Below are 20,885 nucleotides of genomic sequence, written 5' to 3'. Positions count from 1 at the left end.
TGTAGCAATTGTAAACGGTAAGGCTTCGGCTTTAGCCTTTTCCGTAAGATTTTCCAAACCGTCGGCTGGGGTACGTTTAGCTTCCTGCTTGCTTTATTCGTCGACTTCCGCGGACTACCCGTGAAACTTGCCCGCACGCGTTCAACCGTTTCTTCGCTCACTGCAGGCCGACTCGTTGATTTCCCCTTACCGAGGCATCCAGAAGCTTTAAACTGCGCATCCCATCGCCGAATGGAGTTAGCAGCTGGTGGATCTTTGTTGAACTTCGTCCTGAAGTGTCGTTGCACTGTTATGACTGACTGATGTGAGTGCATTTCAAGCACGACATACGCTTTCTCGGCTCCTGTCGCCATGTTGTCTCACTGCGCTCTCGAGCGCTCTGGCGGTAGAAACCTGAAGTGCGGCTTCAGCCAAACAAAACTTTATGAGTTTTTCTACGTATCTGTAGTGTGTCGTGACCATATGTCAATGAATGGAGCTACAGTGAATTTATGAAATCGCTTCAATCATTTGTAATAGCCCTGTAAGTAGTCAAGAAAAGAAAGCAATAATTTGCTGGTCTTCATAGCAAGAGTGTGGGACTCGTACCGAATAGACTAACAGGGGTTATTGAACGGGGACGAAGAAGGGGTGACATAAGTCATGGGATAACGACATCCATACATATACAGATGGCGGTAGTATCGTGTACACAACGTATAAAAGGACAGCGCGTTGGCGGAGTCGTCATTTGGACTCGGGTGATTCGTGTGAAAAGGTTTCCGATGTAATTTTTGCCGCACGACGGCAATTAACGGACTTTTAACCCAAAATGGTAGCTGGAGCTAGATGCGTGGGACATTCCATTTCGGAAATCGTTAGGGAATTGAATATTCCTAGATCCACAGTGTCATGAGTGTGTCAAAAATGCCACATTTCAGGCATTAACACTCACCAAGGACAGCGCAGTGTCCGACGGCCGTCACTTAACGACCGAGAATAGCGGCCTTTGTGTAGAGCTGTCGATGCTAACAGACAAGCAAGACTGCATGAAATAGCCGCAGAAATCAATGTGGGACGTACGACGAACATATCCGTTGGGAGAGTGCTGCGAAATTTGGCTTTAAAGGGCTATATCGCCCGCAGCGCCTCTCCTGAGCTCGTGACCACATCGGTTGGACTCTAGACGTCTGGAGAACCGTGACCTGAACAGATGAGTCTCGTTTCCAGTTGCTAAGAGCTGATGGCAGGGTTCGAGTGTGGCACAGATCGCCGGCCGGAGTGGCCGTGCGGTTCTAGGCGCTACAGTCTGGAACCGCGAGACCACTACGGTCGCAGGTTCTAATTCTGCCTCGGGCATGGATGCGTGTGATGTCCTTAGGTTAGTTAGGTTTAAGTAGTTCTAAGTTCTAGAGGACTGATGACCTCAGAAATTGAGTCCCATACTGCTCAGAGCCATTTTTTGGCACACATCCCACGAATCCACGGGCAGTGTGCAAGCGGGTGGTTTCTCCAGAATGGTCTGGGCTGTGTTTACATGCCGTGGACTGGGTCTAAGTGAACAGTTCATTGACTGGAAATGGTTGTGTTCGGCTACTTGAGGACCATTTGCAGCTATTTATGAACTTCCTGCTCCCAAACAACATGGGAGACAATGCGCCTTGTCAGAACATTCTGGAAAATTCGAGCGAATGATGAGCTCACCCGACATGAATCTCATCGAACATTTATGGGACATAATCGAGAGGTCAATTCGTGCACAAAATCCTGCACCGGCAACACTTTCACATTTATGGACGGCTATAGACGCAGCAGGGGACTTTCAACGATTGCTTCAGACCATGTCACATGGAGTCGCTGCACTGCGCAGGGCAAAACGAGGTTCAACACGATATTAGGAGGTATCCCATGACTTTTCTCACCTCAGCGTACATCAGATGGCAGAGCGTCACGGAGGTGCGAATAAAGCTGAACTGGCAAAAGCATGAATAGATACCAGCTCTCGCGTGACAGCCTACGTGGTTCAAGAACGAACTTTAAGTGAGGCACCTGAGTACTCCTGTAGGGACTTTTTTAGGCAAGATTAAATTACTGTGCGTCCAGAGACGTTTCAGCAATCAGTATTCCTACAGTCCGTAGTGAATGGAAAATGCAGAAGATTGATAACTGGTACAGTGGAAAGTATTCTCTGCCATACACTTCACAGTTTTTGCAGAGCAGAGATGTAGATGCAGAAGCCATTTTTACACTGAGCACGTGAAACTGCTGCTAAATTTGGAAAGTTTACAGATAATTTGTTTATTTTCTTTAATGGATGCAGTGAATAAATACAAATAGTGTGTCACTAATATAAAACACTGATTTGTCCTATATCCAGCAGTTAGAAGGGGCAAGTAATTAATTATGATGATAAGTCTTCAGTGTACGTCTACAATTACTAGGCCACGTCAATAGTAAAGACAAGAGTTTGCTCTAAACCATAGATTGTCAGAACTTACCTAACAATAACCTCAGCATTGTTAGTTCAGTGAATAGCTGTCTCCGAAATGGTTTCAGAGGTATTTGTTATGAATGCACCGTTGTCCGTATCCACCAAGACAAAAATGAGGGGAGTGTTTTGTTTCCCGTAACCTAAAGCTGCGGGGATTTTTCGCGGAATGCTACTGTAGAAGCTTAGTGCACGACAAATACACGAGCGGACAAATAACTTCAAAAGTGGACGCGTATATGTCCGGCGAAGAAGAGTGTTCGGGTAAGTTATCCACTTCGAAACCGGACAGTAACATCGATATGGCTGAGCGAAAGACTCGTGATCTTCGTCGTGCCAGAATTAATGATACTGCGCATGCGCCAGTGTTTTCATCACTTGCAGTTGTCCATGAATCACTAAACTAAAGCAGGGTTTGTGCTTGTTTGGTACCACATCGACTGGATATGTCGAAATGGCAATTAAGATTTTTTGAAATGGATGGAAAAGACTTTTTCAGTGCATAGTGACTTATGACGAGATGTGATCCATCATTTCGAACTACAGAATAAGAGGCAGAGCACCGTGTGGAACCATCTATGTTTGAATACAACAGAAAAGTTCAGTAGCCAAAACATACGCAGGAAAGCTGATGATAACAACGATTTGACGTATGGAAGGTGCAATAGAAACATTACACTCCTAAAGGTCAAACAGTGAATAGTTACACAGCTACTTGAGGTTGAAGTCCTTCTGTTCGTGTTTGCTTACAAACAGATTTGCTTTGGAATGGTCCGCCTTGAGCAAAACGCAATTTTTAATTTTACTCCCCAGACATTCTTTGCTGAAGCTTCAGTTTCATCAGTGGATCTTTTATTATCTTCTATGAAATAGCAATAATACCTTTTACTACATGTACACATATAAATCTGAATTTTTAATGCAGTATTTACATATTTGAAAAACCAGCAATTTTTTTATATATACCTTGTTACCACACGCTGTGGATTTCCTGGATTTTATGTTATTTAATGCAGTTGCTTTGTTTCACACTTTGTTATCTGCAACCAAACAGAACTGAATGCAGAACAGTTATTTACCTCGAAAATCTATGACTGGGCATGTTATGGTTATGCCTACCGTTCAGTAATACTATGTGGAACATTGTGTGTGTGTGTGTGTGTGTGTGTGTGTGTGTGTGCGTGTGTTTCACTTACTGTTGCTGGTTTCCCCATTATCCTCCACTGTGAACTCCTGTCATAAGCAACCTTCAGTTCACTGTTTACAAACTACAGAAACAAGATGTCGGACAGCTGAACAGTTGATGTTTTCTGGATGGGAGTTTCGAATCTTTTTTTTTTTTGGGGGGGGGGGGGCAGATGTATCTGTCACACCTACACCTAGACAGCCCCCCCCCCCCCCCCCCCCCCACACACACACAGTACGTTGAACTGCTGCTAGATATCAAACACGTGATCAAAAGGAAGAGGAGAGGGCAGCTTCAAGATTCTTGATTCAGGATAGTGTATGTCCTCATACAACTCTGAACACAATTCAGGTGCATTCAAAACCTTATTCGGGGTGCAGCGACATCCACTGTACAGTCTTGACTTAGCACCAAATTTTTGCAGCTTTTTGGCCTGATGTAGGAGTATCTGGATTCTTCCAAGTTTTCGTCGGATGACGCGATTGTGGAGACGGTACAACAAGTGACGTGCACGACTCCGCAAAGCCTCTTCCAGGACAGAATTAGGAACCTTTGGGCCGAGTGTGTGGAGGCTGTGGAAGGTTATGCTGAGAAATAATGTCACTCTGAAATGCACCAGAGCTGGCAACCTTGAAGCGTTGTGCCACTCCCTGCAGTGTTGTCTTTCTTTATTTTTGACAACAATGGGACGTAAATTTCAGTAATTTTGTTCAGAATAGCTCTCTGATGTAAATGTTAGCTTTTACTGCTAGTGAGGTATCATGTAGGCTATGATTTGTTGTGTACTGTGGTTGTTAATGTGAGGTTCGCTTTTTTTTGTTTTTTTTTGTTTCTTTTACACAGCACACCGTTAGGTTACGTGATGCCACGATATAGGCTGTACAGTCTGGCCACAGGACTTAACTTTTGTTGAGTACCTGCTACACTCGGAAATGGCGCAGGGTCTCTGTTAAAATCTCGCGCACAAGCATATTAAACATGCGTTTAAAAATAGGCCACTAATCTGAAATCTCAATTAAAATTCTACATTACTGTATTTTTTCAGACCACAAGCACCAAAATTGAGACATTGCAGCTTTTGTCTCTATTAGCTAATGAGTGTAAAAAACTTGCTGTTTGCCACACGGCTTTAAGAAATAGAAATGTAATAAATTCTTAACATATATTGCACAATTGCTGTCGGTTGATCATTTCAATACTCGTCTCTCTATAATCCCTGACTGCGCTTTACCAAAGAAAACTATTTCAGATTCCTCACAAAACTGGTAGTTAACATAAACCAATATTCCATTCAGAGAATTTGTATTTTCACTCTTCGTCCTCACTCTGAAAACAGTGGGAGAATATGTACTTCTGTTCCGTTGCTTGAAGCGAAATTTCCAGAACTCAGCAACAAAAGGAAATCGAACTTCATATTATAACTACGATATTGCAGCGCCCGCATTATTCTGGTTATGGTGCAAAAGCATCGTAATCACAATAACACAGGCACTGCAATATCGTATTTATCTGCTGATACCGGGCAAGCGGCTTTCAAGTACAACATCTGACCTGCACGTGAATATACATAATGGATGTACGAGTACAGGTGGCTGACGCATGGTTGACGACATATGTAAGTTTGGTGCACGGATAAGCGGGAAACCGGGTTCGAGGTCCGCTCCGGCACAAATTTTTGATTTTTGCCATTCCATTCTACAGCTGATATTCGTCCTCATTCGCAATCGCGAATTCATTTTATGTATCATATTCTAATAGCCACAGAGTTTACTTTACACAACAAATCATAAATGTTACCTCACAAAGAGCAAACGCTAATAGAGCAGAGGGCTCACTTCAATAAAATCGAAGAAATTTACATCCCGCTGTTAAGAAAAATAAAGAATAATAACGATGAATACACTACAGGGACGTCTGAACTTGCAATATTGTTTTCCCAACAAAAATTTGCTTTTAAAAAGAGTTGCCCTCGTATATTCCCAAAGTCAGCCGTCTATAAAACCAGAATGTTAAATCTTAATCTTCCTGCCGAAAGCCAATGACCCGAACGATAGCCAAATCATTCCTCGCCACTCTTTTCCTTTCCAAGAAAAGAAGGCTACAGTTTAACGGCCCGTCGACGACGAGGACGTTAACGACGGAGCACAAAGATCCCATTGCCAAAGGACGTCGCCTGTGACCTTTTCAAAGATACCTTTCCGACATTTAAATTATTTAAATTGTGACGGATACTATCTTTGAAAATTTCAGGAAATCGATTTTTTTCCTTAAAATGGTCTCTGAGATGTCCGCTTTATTGTAGTGTTCATCCCAAGTTCGCCAGAAACTCTCTTATTGAACTACAGGTGGTTTGTGCGAAAACCGTTCACAGTGAGAAAAAAATAGTCGACATCGCGGCCATTGCGGCAGTATGTAATCTAAAAAACGACCTAACAGGCATTAGGGCCTATGGAAATTATGAACGTGTCCGAACGTGAGATCAGACCATCCTGTTACAACTTCTGTACAAAAGCCGAAGAAAAGCGTATAGAGGAGCAGAGCGGTGGGGAAAGAAGCTACCAAAGAGTTTCGCGGGACCACCACGGCGACGAAAAAGACAAAGGAGGACTCCTTTTTGGATCTGAAAAGATTGCTCTGTGGTCCATGAATAGCTGACTAGAGGTATGTTCAACTTAACTATAAAAATGTAACGAAAAACTTTAAACGCTTTTTTTCTCGAAACCTTATTTTTCATATTGGCGGGAAACACAACTTGAGAATGGTACATACTATCTTGATCAGAATTTAATGCCGGCATTTTAAACTGTACTCTCTAGCAGCGTATGTCATAACTGCATGAGATGTGTTTTAAAGAAGTAACATGTTTGCTTGACTCGAACTGTAAATTTTTCGTTTCCACATAAAACTCATGCTGCCTCACGCAAGATACGAGGCGTGTTCCAAAACTAAGGTCCTTTCAGTTTAAAAAAAAATAAGCTCATGAGAAAAGGTTTTTATTGACAGTAACTTCTCCCACGTACCTACTTCACTTTTCCAAATAATCGTCGTTCACATGTACACATTTTCTGCGGCGCTGTGCCAGCTTCTTTAAACACCTCTACGTAGTAGCCTGCCGCCAGGAAATTGAACCAATTGGTAACGTCAGCCTTGTATTCATCGTAGAGTTGAAATCATTGTCCACACAGCCACTTTTTCAAGTGCAACTAGAGGAAATAGTCGCTTGGTGCAAGGTCGGGCCAGTACGGACCATGACCAAAAATCTCCCAAGAAAAATCTTCTCCTTGGTTGTGACAGCATTATGAAGGCGTGTGTTGTCGTGAAAGAGCATTATTCCAGACGAGAATCCCCCATGGCATCGATTTTGGATCGTATGTCTCAGTTTAGTTAGCGTTACACAGTATACGTCAGCTGTAATTGTTGACACACCGTCCATGAAATCAATCAAAACGCTCCCTTTTCGTTCCAAAAACTGGTATCCATTATTTTTTGCCACTGTACTTATTGTTGTTTTGATTCTGCGTTGGTGTACGATATCGACGTCTCGTCGCCCGTAACAATGTTGTGCACTACCCATTCTTTGTTCTATGTGATGACCAGTGAGCACTTTTGGAACCCAGCTCACAAACAGTTTGTGATATCCGAACTGTTCAGTTCCAAGCGACATTTTGGATTCACTAGCCAGACCACCAGTCATCAATCGGTGACCACTTCGAATGTTTCAGTTCACTTGATCCATGATGTCGTCGATCTGAATATTGTGCAATGTATACTGAAATGACAGTGTCCTTCTCGATCTAATGATTGTAAGTCTTGTGGCTAAATTTTAAAAAAATGAATGAGAAAATTATTTGAAATCATATTGGTGAGTTCCTGTAGTGTATCTTGATTCATAATGTTACAAGTGTTAGTTTTCGGTGAAGAGGTCCGTTATGTGTGACTTGCCGAGAAACTAATGCCAACGCGAGGAGTCTTCAGCAATGTTATCGACGTTTCTTTCCCGAGTGAGATTCGTACGGACAAATGTCACTGTGGCAAAACTATGTTTTGACTGTTTCTACGATCGTTATCATCCAGTGGAATGCACCAAACCTTCCTGAAGAATAAACATAAGAATAAAATGTGAGAATTAATATAAGAATGAAATACAAGAATATGAGGATTTTGAAAGATTATGACCCCCAGCAATAGCACAAAGATATATATGTTATATAATAAATGTATGGCACTTATTGTGTGGCCCAGATGTAATTTTACAAGTATTAAAACGCCTTTCTATACCAAAACGTGATATGAAACATACATGTAGTAACGTTCTACGGATATGAGTAGATAAATGAGAAAAAAGCAAAGTGAAATAAAAAGAATGATCAGGTTTCGAATTCGGGGCACAGAAGTTCCAATGTGCCACTATTTCGGCCGAGATTAGCGCGCTGTAAAAGGCATCTAAACTACATCGAAAACTTCGACTGTCGTTCTCTCAGGAGCGTTCGAATATCTACGGATAAGCCGTAACACGCGTTCGCATATTTTGACTCCTCTTCCACTGAATGAAACTTATGGGAAATCAGATTATGGCAGTACCCGTGTTCTCCTCGTGAATGTATCCCGTTCCAGCCTTCATACATAGGAAAAATGCATATCGTTATCGGGAACTGAATCCGAGTCCACTGCATGGCAATCAGTGGCACTGACTACTCAGCTACGGAAGTGGACTTATCATCATACACAAATTAGTTTTATTTTAGAAACAAAGAATGCCTAAGTGCTAAATACCGTAATTTCTGCAAAACTGGTAACTGCCCTTCTGACAGTTAAATTTCATTTCATTAACCTAATTTCTTCGATACTTGTAGCAGAAACCAGTGTAGTTCTGTTTGATGAAATAAAATAGCAAAAGAAAACAAAGTTTTACCGATGTCTTCACCTTTAACAGAGCTGTTACAAGATTACATCAGATAGAGGGGTTTCCTACACTTCACTTTTATGTAAATAGAATTGCAGTCGCTATAAACTAGCTGGCATCCGCCGTTTTAGATCTGAATTTGTGCCAAAGGTCTCTCCTATTAAAAATAGCGGAAGGGACCCGAATTCCACGTACGTTATGGAGCTCTTTAGTGTTTCTAACCATGTCAAAAATTTGTCCTCAGTTTTAATGTAGGTCCCAGTTACGCTTCGTTTTCTTACGAAATTTTCTCGTCGGTGATACGCCACATATCGAAACTATCGATCTCATTGCAGAACTTATTTTTCGTTGCTACCCAAAATGCCTCGCTCAACAGAAGTTTTTTCGAGTTTCATATGGCATTATATTTATTGTGCACGAGCTTCGAAAATATTTTCTGTCTATTTTGTCACTACTTAACTAGTAACACTTGTAACAAGTATGAAGCCTGGTTTCAGTATCTTCAAAAACCATGAAAAAATCTTGAATTCATGTTGGATTTTATCAAAATTATCTGGACACCTATTAGTGGACATTAAAATGCTGTGGTACTACACTTGCCTCTCTGACGTCTAGAATACCCCTGGGCACACTTTCAGTGATGTGTTTGGGGCTAAGTAAGGACTCTTAACACGACAATCCAACCCATTTCAGGAATGTTACTATCCAGAAACTATAGCCTCACTTATGTTGCTTTATGACAGGGTGCACTGTCATGCTGACACAATCACCATCTTCGGACTGTTACTCTGCTGTGCACACTACACAATGAAATAAAATATGTTCCAAGCCTTCCGCATTTAGCGTTTCCTAGAACTCAAAAACCTAACCACGGAAAATATCCTTATATCGTAACACCGCCTCCTCCCTGCTTTAATGTTGATACTACACATGTTGGCAGATAACGTTCTCCACGTATTCGCCAAATCTAAATTGTTCCATCGTATTTCCACCGCTTATAGAGTAATTGCCGGCCGCGGTGGTCTAGCGGTTCTAGGCGCGCAGTCCGGAACCGCGCGGCTGCTACGGTCGCAGGTTCGAATCCTGCCTCGGGCATGGATGTGTGTGATGTCCTTAGTTTAGTTAGGTTTAAGTAGTTCTAAGTTCTAGGGGACTGATGACCACAGATGTTAAGCCCCATAGTGCTCAGAGCCATATAGAGTAATTCGTCATTCCAAATCACTCGTTTCCAGTCATTCAGTGTCCAGTTGGTGTCGCTATTTCCACCAGCTCAAGCTTCGCGTAGTACTGACTACAGAAATTTGTGTCTTCTACATCTACATCTACATCCATACTTCGCAAGCCACCTGACGGTATGTGGCGGAGGGTACTTTGAGTATATCGGTTCCCCCTTCTATTCCAGTCTTCTATTGTTCGTGGAAAGGAAGATTGTCGGTATGCCTCTGTGTGGGCTATAATCTCTCTGATTTTATCCTCATGGCCTTTTCGCGAGATATACGTACGAGGGAGCAATATACTGCCTGACTCCTCGGTGAAGGTATGTTCTCTAAATTTCAACAAAAGCCCGTGCCGAGCTACTGAGCGTCTCTCCTGCAGAGTCTTCCACTGGAGTTTATCTATCATCTGCGTAACGCTTTCGCGATTACTGAATGATGCTGTAACGAAGAGCACTGCTCTCCGTTGGATCTTCTCTATCTCTTCTATCAACCCTATCTGGTACGGATCCCACACCGGTGAGCAGTATTCGAGCAGTGGGCGAACTAGTGTACTGTCCTACTTCCTTTGATTTCGGATTGCATTTCGTTAGAATTCTTCTAATGAATCTCAGTCTGACAATTGCTTTACCGACGATTAATTTTATATGGTCATTCCATTTTAAATCCCAGATAATTTATGTAATTAACTGCTTCCAGTTGCTGACCTGCTATATTGTAGCTAAATGATAAAGGATCTTTCTTTCTATGTATTCTCAGCACACTTGCCTACATTGAGATTCAATTGCCATTCCCTGCACCATGCGTCAATTCGTTGCAGATCCCCCTGCATTTCAGTACAATTTTCCATTGTTACAACCTCTCGATATACTACAGCATCATCCGCAAAAAGCCTCAGTGAACTTCCGATGTTACCCACAAGGTCATTTATACATATTGTGAATATCAACGGTCCTACGACACTCCCTTGCGGCACACCTGAAATCACTCTTACTTCGGAAGACTTCTCTCCATTGAGAATGACGTGCTGCGTTCTGTTATCTAGGAACTCTTCAATACAATCACATAATTGGTCTGATAGTCCATATGCTCTTACTTTGTTCATTAAACGACTGTCGGGAACTGTATCAAATGCCTTGCGGAAGTGAAGAAACACGGCATCTACCTGGAACCCGTGTCTATGGCCCTCTGAGTCTCGTGGACGCATAGCGCGAGCTGGGTTTCACACGATCATCTTTTTCGAAACCCATGCTGATTCCTACAGAGTAGATTTCTAGTCTCCAGAAAAGTCATTATACTCGAACATAATAAGTGTTCCAAAATGCATTGATCGACGTTAGAAATACAGATCTATAGTTCTGCAAATCTGTTCGACTCCCCTTCTTCAAAACGGGGATGACCTTTGCCCTTTTCCAATCTTTTGGAACGCTACGCCCTTCTAGAGACCTACGGTACACCGTTATGAGGAGCTGCTTGAATATTGTACATGAGGTCCGCCTGGTCTTTATTTAGCTATGGCTGTTCCTTCGTCTTTACACTTTACAATAACTTAGGCAGAAGGGTTGAAAGGACCTCGTTGGGATTTTTACAAAGGTGACATCCGGTGACTAGTCTACATTCGAACTCACTTAGCTCTGCTTCTCGTTCTGCTGTTAATCCTTCTCTAGTCAAAACACACCATCTCCCACCTCCTTTTATAATGGCTGGTCCTCCTCTAGTGACATCTAGAGCCAATCCCAAATTACATAGGAGTGTCGGATAGTTTTGATCACACAGTTATGATATAGCTCTATAAAATGTCTAAAAAATCTGTTCTTCTTTTCGACAAGATCCGTAATTTTTCTTTTTTTTCCTTCAAATAGGCGAAATATACGCTTCTGTAAATGCCTCCAACATGAGAACTGCCTTGGAATCGGCGGCGCTGTGAGAGCCGACAATTTGAGTACAGCTCCAGTTGTTTGTATTGCTAGAGGAAGCAATGCAGGTTGCTCCTTGTCAAATGTCGTCCACTTGAAATCGGACTACACGATGCATTGAACGTTTCAGAAAATACTTGAGACAAAAAGTTTAAGCGATTCACCCCGTGTATCAATCTAATTCCGGTAAATTTTAGGTTTTCTGTTTTTCTAGATGAGTGGTGAACTATTGTATTATTTACATACGCATGTCGTGTTATTTATATATTACATTCTTTATATAAGGTATTATTTATATATGTTATATCTCGCTTCCCATCTTCAGTCCCATCAAGAATTTCTTACAATTTGATTTTTTTTTTTTTTTGTGTGTGTGTTACGCGCTAGTGGTTTCGTTATTTAATATTTAGTAGCTTTTAAAATTTCAAATACGAAGTACTTAAACTATGTGAGGTTTATATAACGAATGAGATTGATCCCACAATATTTAATAATTATATTAATGTTGTAGTTGTGGTTCTTAATCCGAAGCAGATTTGATGCAGATCTCCTCAGTAGCTATCCTTTCAAGCCTCTTCCTGTCTGCATGACTACTGTAACTTACAGCACGACAGTTACTGACTGCATGAAAAAACGTAAATTAGTTGCAAACCACGGCGTGCACACACTTTATTCAACATGTAAAAGTCACTACACATATTCTGATTTAGCGTATGACATGTTCAACATGCCTGCCGTCATTGCCGATATGGGGCGCAGACGAATAGCGAAATTCTGCATGACCCGCGGAACATCGATGCTGTCCGTGACCTCCAGAATGGCTGTTTTCAGCTCGGCAATGATTTTGGATTTATCGCTGTATACATTCTCTTTAATATAGCCCCACAAAAAAGGAGTCGCATGTCTTCAGACACGGAGAATATGACGTCCAATCGAGGCCCACGCCACTGGCCTCTGGGTACCCCAGAGCCAGAATGCAATCCCCGAAGTGCTCCTCCAGGGCATGAAACAGCCTCCTGCTTCGCTGTGATCGAGTTCCGTCTTGCATGAACCACATTTTTTGAAAACCACGGTGACTTTGGATAATGAGGATGAATTCATCTTCCAAAACCTTCACGTACCTTTCGGTAGTCACCGTGCCATCAAGGAATATCGCACCGATTATTCCGTGACTGAACATTGCTCACTACACAGTCACCCGTTGAGGGAGAAGAGACTTCTCGATCGCAAAATGTGCATTTTCAGTCCCCCAAATGCACCAATTTTGCTTATTGATGAATCCACCCAATGAAAGTGGGCTTCGTCACTAAACCAAATCATACATGCGCGTATTAATTCTCATGACGCCCCGCCACCAATCATGCAATTTGAACGTCCTAACGCAAACCGTTCAGTTGTTATGACCATTTTATTTTATATTGTTCAACACTTGTCACTCTGTACATCCATCTGAACATGCTTACTTAGTTTAACAACACACATAAACACCAGGACGTTTCTTTTAGCATAGGCACAGGCGTTTTACTCTGTCACATGATGGAAAGTAATGCATCTGAGAGACAATGTATTTGTCTTTCTACTTTGTTTACGCTTCCAACATAACGGCGTTTCCTTTTTCTCTCACCGTGGAAATCATTCTCATTTGTGCCACATCCTTTTCCGTTCTTATTCTAGTAAATACGACACTAAAGGAAAACATCAAGAAACTCAAATGTCGCGGAGATGACATGGAAGTAGTATCGGACAAAGGACAGGGAAATTGCGCCTCGGAGAGTAATTCGAAATTCAATTTTCCACGTCCGCAGCGCCGCACCGCGAGCCGAATTTAAATGAGCAAACTGTGGAAGTTGGAAGTTTCATTAATGTATTAGGGAGCGTGAGACTCTAGGCAAAAATCACCGCACGGAACTTCAGGGAGGGCGGATACTTGAGACAATGGAAATTAAAATTCTATAGGAGTTGTTATGGAAATGAGCGGAAAGTTTTAAATCCTCCTTGTTAAAGTAAGAGGATATTCCAACTGATTTAAAAAAGAAACGTCGTTGGTAACCCTTTATTATGCATGAGGCAAGTCCGTTCACGGTTGGTTAGCGGATGAAGAGGGTCGGCCTCCATTGGTTACAGTCGGGCGTGACTTGTAGCGACTGCGTGCGGTGGGGGCGACGGCGACCGCAGCGCCGCCGCGGCGCGAGAAGCAATTACTGGGCGGCGCGCGCAGGGCTGCCAACCCATGCGCGGGGAAGCACCTGGCACTGGCGTCGCGAAACAGACTGCACGCCGTCCGTCACGTGCTAACCACGTCTCCGCGAATTGGCGGTTGTCAGTTTCAATTGGACCTTTACTGCCTCTCTTCAGATGACACTCAACCTAGCATACAGTTAACTGAACAAATATGAACGTCTGTGTGCAAGAGCCGCTCAGCGATTCTACCCCCCACCCCGCCCCACGCACATCTCCTACCTTTCTCACCACTTGTTTGTTTTCGACCTTCTACAGCTGTGTTGTTCGTATACACTGCCAGACAGAAAACGTGAAGCACCGAGAAGACACTGTCGATGTCATTGTAGCCTGGTACACGTACACACCATCGACGGTCTCTATATGATTGAGTGGCTATTTTCAGTGACAGGTGGAATAGCCACCAGATTGCTTTAGTGTTGCTTGTGTTTAGTGATGTTACTGGGCTGGGTACGGTATATAAGGGGCGTGAACAACAACAGACCTTGTGTGATCACTGTGAAGGATCGTCTGAGACCCTATCCGCACATGACAAAGTTTCGAACAGATCTGATTGTGGCTCTGAATTTGGGCGGCTGGTCGAATTGTGCAGTATTCAGATATGTGGGACATTCGGATGTAACAGTGGTCCGATGCTGGACTGCATGGCAATGTGAGGGCTGACATTCTCGTCGTGAAGGTTCTGGTCGACCATGCCTGTCCACCGCAAGGGAGGATCGGTGTACTGCGCATCAAGTGCTTCGTAGCCCCTAGACGTTTACAAGTGGCACCCTGGAACAAGTCAAGGTCTCCCTGCAACACTGACTGTCATCCCGCGCTCTTCATTGGAGACTAGCAGCAATCTGACTAGCGATTACCGTCCTAAGCCCAGGCTGCCGTTAACAACAGAAACGGCTGCGTTTGGAGTGGTGCGGTGGCCGTGAAGAATGGATTGCTGATGAATGGTATTGCATTATGTTCAGCAGTGAATCGCAGTTGTGCATTGTCGCGGATGGCAATCGTCAGTGAGTATGGCTATGACCAGGGGAAAGGTCCCATTCTTTCAATGTTTTGGTGAGGAACAGAGGCGTTACTGCTGGTATCGTAGTGTGGGACGCCATTGGCTATTGGGTATGACTTCAGATCACAGCTGGTAGTGATTGAGGGAACTCTGACGCCACAGTGATACATAACGGACGTCCTACATTACCCAGGTGCTACCTCTCATGCGACAATATAGTGGTGAAATTTTGCAGCACCACTATGTTCGTCCACTTGTGGAGTGTGTCTCTAAAGACCGTCTGTGTGATGTTCGGGTACTCTTGTGGCTAGGAAAATCCCAAGATCCTTCTCCGATAAAACATGTGTGAGGCTAGGTCTGACGTCATCTTCATCCCAGCGCCAGCAGTGGCGAATAACAGCTGTGGACCAGTTTGCCTCGGGAGAGAATACAATGGCTTTAGGACAGCCTTCCCAACGGGATCAGTGCAGGCACCCAGACCAGAGGGTGTGCAGCGTCAAGTGGGCTCATACAACCACCCTCTGTACAAATTTGACTCGATTTTGAAATCAATGAAATTACACCACATACTCTCTCAGTCTGTGAAGTTTCGTTTCGCTTCCCACTCCTCTTCTGGGCGCTTCACTTTTCTGGTCATTTAGTTTCCCTACAAAATTAAGATTCGGTATTAAGAAAAATGTAATCAAGAAACGATTTACAGAGTGTATTATCAAAAGGGGTTGTGAGGAGCAAAGGAAGCGAGCTCGGCCCCACACATGGACCAAAAAAATGGTTCAAATGGTTCTGAGCACTATGGGACTCAACTACTGAGGTCATTAGTCCCCTAGAACTTCGAACTAGTTAAACCTAACTAACCTAAGGACATCACAAACATCCATGCCCGAAGCAGGATTCGAACCTGCGACCGTAGCGGTCTTGCGGTTCCAGACTGCAGCGCCTTTAACCGCACGGCCACTTTGGCCGGCCCCACACATGGACCGCTACGGAATGAGGGCCAGAGCAACAATTCCGTACACTTATCGTCATGAAAAGAAAGAGTATGAAACACAGTCAGGTACAATACAGAAACAGAGAAGACAACAGTGGATACCGCAAACAGCACTGTCAGATAGGTGAAAATGACTGCCAGCCGAAGCTTTCCGATTTCTGCCGATTCGGGACTAGCGAGCTGATAGCCCAACTTACGGTCAAGACGCTGTACTTTCCATTTCACGATATGAAGTTACTAGTTGAAGTTACTAGTTGTAGAGATCAGGAAGTTCAAGGTCGTCCATGAATTCCTAAAATGGTACCAAGTTGGCAGTCTGGAATTTCACTGATTCAATACATCTTCTTCACGTACTAGGCAGACTGCCTGTTACAGTATGGCCTTCCTACGTTCCTTCTTCCTTTACATTTATAACAGAGTGCATTTATCACTCATACGCTAGATGTGAAACGATAATATTTAAAGTTTAAAGAGCAGTGTTGCGCACAACAATAAATGCATATTTAGAAATAGGAAACTAAAATTCTACTCTACAGTGGTAAGACCAGAATGTTTATATCCATATGAGTATTTAACGATGGGCTGTAAACTGAACTGAATGGAGAAATTTAGGAGGTTTTCAAGGTAGAAGCAATAAGAAATGGTGAACAACAGGGACAGAAGAATGGAAAGGACAACATAGGGAGAAAATGAACAAATAATGAAAAAAGTAGGAAACAACAAAGAAAGAAGAGGGGCTGAAGTTGTTAAGTGATGCAAGCTGATCAGTACGATTATACAAAAATGGAATCGCTCAATCGGGGAATAGCAAGAACTTCGGTTCAAATCTGCGTTTACACACTTAGGGAGATATTTGTCAATCTTTTAGCCTGAACGGCAACTTCCTGGACTAGTTCAGCTGCTCATTTCCTACTTTATGTACCATCAGGCTTCACACCGCTCATTGTGGTCCAGAAAGCAGTAGGTATCGGCGGCCGGGTTGATGGTAAATGACCTAGTGGATAACGTCGGAAGTTCATAAAGCTCTTCGCGGACGATGCTATTGTGTGCAACGCCAGAAAAATAGCTAAACCCAGGAATATTTGTAAAGAACTGACCCTCGGTACAGGTATTGGTTGTTGGCCGTCAGCATAAGTGAGTGGAACATGTTGCGCATAAATAGGAGTAAAGATCCGTTCTTTATTTATAATCACACAAGTGCTGAACAATCACTGGAGGCAGTAATATCCATTCAGTATCTAGGAATAAGCGTACGAAGCGATTTAAAGTGGAACAATGACAAAAACTAATATCAGGAAAGTCAAATGACAGACTGAGATTCAGGATGCGTAGTCCACCAACAAAGCAGTTAGTTTCCATAACTTTCGTTCAAGCGATATTGCTCGTCAGTATGGGTTCCATACTGCACAGCACTGGTAGAGCAAATAGATACGGAGTAGAGCTGCGCGTTACGTTACAGGTTCGCTGAGTAAACGCGAAAGCGACATGAAAAAGCAGAACCAACTCCAGTGGAAGAGGCTACGATAGAGGCGTCGTGCATCATAGTGTGCTTCACTGTTAAAATTCCGAAAGCATACGTTCTTCCTACGTTGCTTCCTCCGACGTATACCTCGCGCAAAGACCATGAAGATAAAATTAGAGGATACTAAGGTTCGTTATTCCCGCGGACCATTCTAAGGTAGAACAGGAAATCGGGGAAGTGACAGCGGTACACGAAGTACCTTCCGCCATGCACCACAATACGTCTTGCGGACTAGAGAGGTAGATGTAGATGTAACACAAGGAGTGCAGAATTTTAGATGACAATGACTTTCCGCAAATACGAATATGAACAAAATACTTGAAGAGTACATTCACCTACGTAATTGCGAGACAGCTTTCATACTGCGCGTACTGTTGTGTACGAAACGGCAATGTATTAAATTGTAGTAAATTTTGTGCCCGTTGAGTGCTCAGATCCTTTCTATCATGAGACGCAGAGCAAGAGTTCGTTTTCACGATCCACCTGCCATGCGCGGAGGAAAGCGATCGTTACCGCGATCATATTGTTACAGGAGACTGGACGTGTCTTAAAGTTCAGGATAAGCAGCAACATATAAAATGTACTTATTACCGTTGACGTCAGGAATGTGAAATGCTTCCAGACTTTCCTTAGGGCATCGTCTTTCTGTTTTGCGGCAAAAAAGGCATACTGCTGCTGTAGTTTATGAAACAAGACCAACAAAGCAAATAATTCATAATTCAGCAACGTGCATAGAAAAATGATTACCTCCAACTTCATGGTGAAAAAAAAAAACAGCGCTTCCTAAATTATGAGTGGATTCAAGGAGCAGTCGAAGGGGTGTTCAGGTTGACTGGAGAATATTTGTGCGACGACCTTAGACAGAAACTTGTCCAACACGATAGTATATGCCCTAGTGTTGCAGGAAAATACTATAGAGAAGTAGCAAAAGATACGTATTCACTAAAAGGCTATTTTCACATACTGTGTCTTGGTGGCTATTTTCTGTTGAAAATATAAATAAGAAACACAATGTTGTCATTCACTAAATTTCAAGATTTGTATTTACGTTGCGTTTCGGTGTTCAGCTTAGATGCAACGAGGGAACCAGTAACGTCGAAGTATGTAGTGCGTTTTAAGTTTATGATTGTTGTGTACTTAGTTCCGCGTAGTCAGCGCGTACACAACTTTCCCACTAGAGCGCGCCCCGCCAAGCACAACAGCGCAGGCGCAACGCTCGTCCGTCTCCGCTCTACGAGATGACGCTGTCTTAGAGACAGACCAAATTCTGCTTCCGCCGATCCGCGTATTAATATGTAACGCAGCCAATGAGATTGCTGCTAACGTAGAACCTTTTCTCGTCGCGGATCACACTCGCGCAGTCGTACCTGAACGCGCGAGGTATTATAACGAGTGTACAGACCTCCGATTAGTCAGTCTGCATTTGTCTGCATTTGTCTGTAGTCAAGTTTCAGTCTGTGCCTAATAAGATTACCATATTCCTGTACATAGCCATGAAGATAAATGAGTAGACACTTTCTCAAGTATCAGAGATTTGTGAGAATAAGATTAACGTACCAAGACCAAAGGAACTTCAGATTGTCAATTGTAAACAGCATCCAGAATCAAGTTACGTAATATCTATGATTTTCATTATTTTAATAAATGCGTGTGAAAATTAATCAAGTTCTGTTTAAAGTTGGTCACCGTCAATCTGCTACTCTAAGCGTGCAAGTGGAATTTCTATCGTCTGACCTAACGGCAGAAGATAAACACGCCACGATAAGACCACGAGACATATTGCTGACACTCGCCTACTTCGTTAGAGCGACAAGTCAAACAGTCTGATGGTGTGTGTACCGAAGGTCTTACAGTACGCACACCACAATGATTTTAAGCGCAAATGCTTTTGATAGCTTAGCAAGGAGAAATAAAAACATATAACCTCTCTGTAAGAGAAGAGGCGCTAAGTATTTGTAACAATTATGATAAAGTTTGTGAACAGTGAATGTGCAAAGTTCATATGCTAAGTGCCATGTCGTCCAAGCAAGACATATATGGGGCAAAAGCACCAAAGACGCACAGATTCGAGCTGGTCCCAGCGCCATAGAGACTCGACACTTGAGCGAGTTACACGAGTGCCACGGGCAGCGCTGAGGATGAAGATATTGACTTCGTGTCGGCCAATTGCCGGACGAGTACAATCCACCGACGACCGGACGACAACGCCAGAAGCCTTACTAGGAAGATAGAAGAGCAGCTCTCGCCCACTTGATTGTAGATCATAGTCTAGGGCTGTCTTGGACAGGGAATGTCGTTTAGTGGTCTCTTGGAAGTGAACAGACATTTTTTGTAAATTGCATTTGCTATTTACTGTGAAGTTTACCTACGATCATTTGCACTTAGCCATTGAGGGCCCTTTACACGCAGCGTTGCAGACTTCATTATTCGACAAGTCACAAAGATGAGTAAACCTTTTTAACTCATTTGTGTGACTTTGCTACTAATTTGTAGGACTGTTGTAGGACCTTCGTTCTCCCATCCTGTTACCTGACCGTGGGGTAGAGCTGTGTAATAGTGGCAGGGAGAAATTGTATTAGCGGTGTACTGCAGCAGAAGCTGTTTCACGAACTCACAAACTCGGCCTCCACAGCGGTAGGCCTTTACAAAATTGGAGACGAGTGCTTAGAAGAAAGGTGTACAAGGAAGATGTACAGTACGGCAGGTATGCCTGATCAGTCCCAAACTATATCTTCTTACTGATCCATAAAAAACATTAAGTAAAGTATGTCCTATACTTAAAACATTCTAGATATTTCGCAGCCGTAGGTTCCCAGGATCAGTGCAGCTGGGATTAGCACTGTAAGCGCCATCAATTTGTTAAGCATAATTAACAAGAAAACCTTACATTTAGTAACTGTTTACACTGCATTTCTTATTTACGTATTTCAAGCGGGAGATGATACAAAGTCAAAGAGGGGGCTGCCCCTGGTGGTACGCTACCTGCAACGCTGTCGTGCGAGGCGGGCGGCCTGGCGGGCTCCTGCTGCTGCGGGGGCGCGAACAGCGGCCAGTGGTGGTGGTGGGGGTGGGGGTGGTGGTGCGGCGGCTGGTGCTGGTGCTGGTGCAGGTGGTTGTGGTGCTGTTGGTGGTGGTGCTGCCAGTGCTGGTGCTGCAGTAGCAGCGCGTACTGCAGCGCGGCCAGTCCGGGCCCGGCGCCGGGGGCGGCGTGGCCGGAGGCGGACAGGCCGGGGGCGGAGAGCGGCGGCGGCGCGGGGGCGGGCAGTCCGCACAGCGGCAGGCGGCGGTCCATCAGCAGCGTCATAGCCGCGGCACCGGCCCTGCAACACGACAATCGCGCGCTCCGTCACGTCTTCCTGCCTGGCGTCTTGCGGTCATTAGAATGCAGTCGCGATCATGGGAACTCGCAGCATCTGAGCCCACGGGCTCAAGCTGGTCAGGCCCGCTGGGG

At 43.7% G+C, this 20,885-nt stretch overlaps 1 protein-coding gene across 1 annotated transcript in view; it reads right to left on the bottom strand.

The window, feature by feature from the left end:
- LOC126456534 (homeobox protein unc-4-like) overlaps positions 1–20,885 on the bottom strand; it is a 124,305-nt gene that overhangs the window by 89,158 nt on the left and 14,262 nt on the right. Inside the window, exon 2 of the mRNA XM_050092284.1 lies at positions 20,417–20,462. Coding sequence (XP_049948241.1) covers positions 20,417–20,462 — 46 coding nt within the window. The remainder of the gene's footprint in view (positions 1–20,416; positions 20,463–20,885) is intronic.

This window comes from Schistocerca serialis, chromosome 2 (assembly GCF_023864345.2).
Source record: "Schistocerca serialis cubense isolate TAMUIC-IGC-003099 chromosome 2, iqSchSeri2.2, whole genome shotgun sequence".
In the NCBI taxonomy this organism is placed as follows: Eukaryota; Metazoa; Arthropoda; class Insecta; order Orthoptera; family Acrididae; genus Schistocerca; species Schistocerca serialis.
The sequence above is the reverse complement of the archived record's forward strand: the minus strand, read 5'-3'. Positions and strand labels throughout refer to the sequence as shown.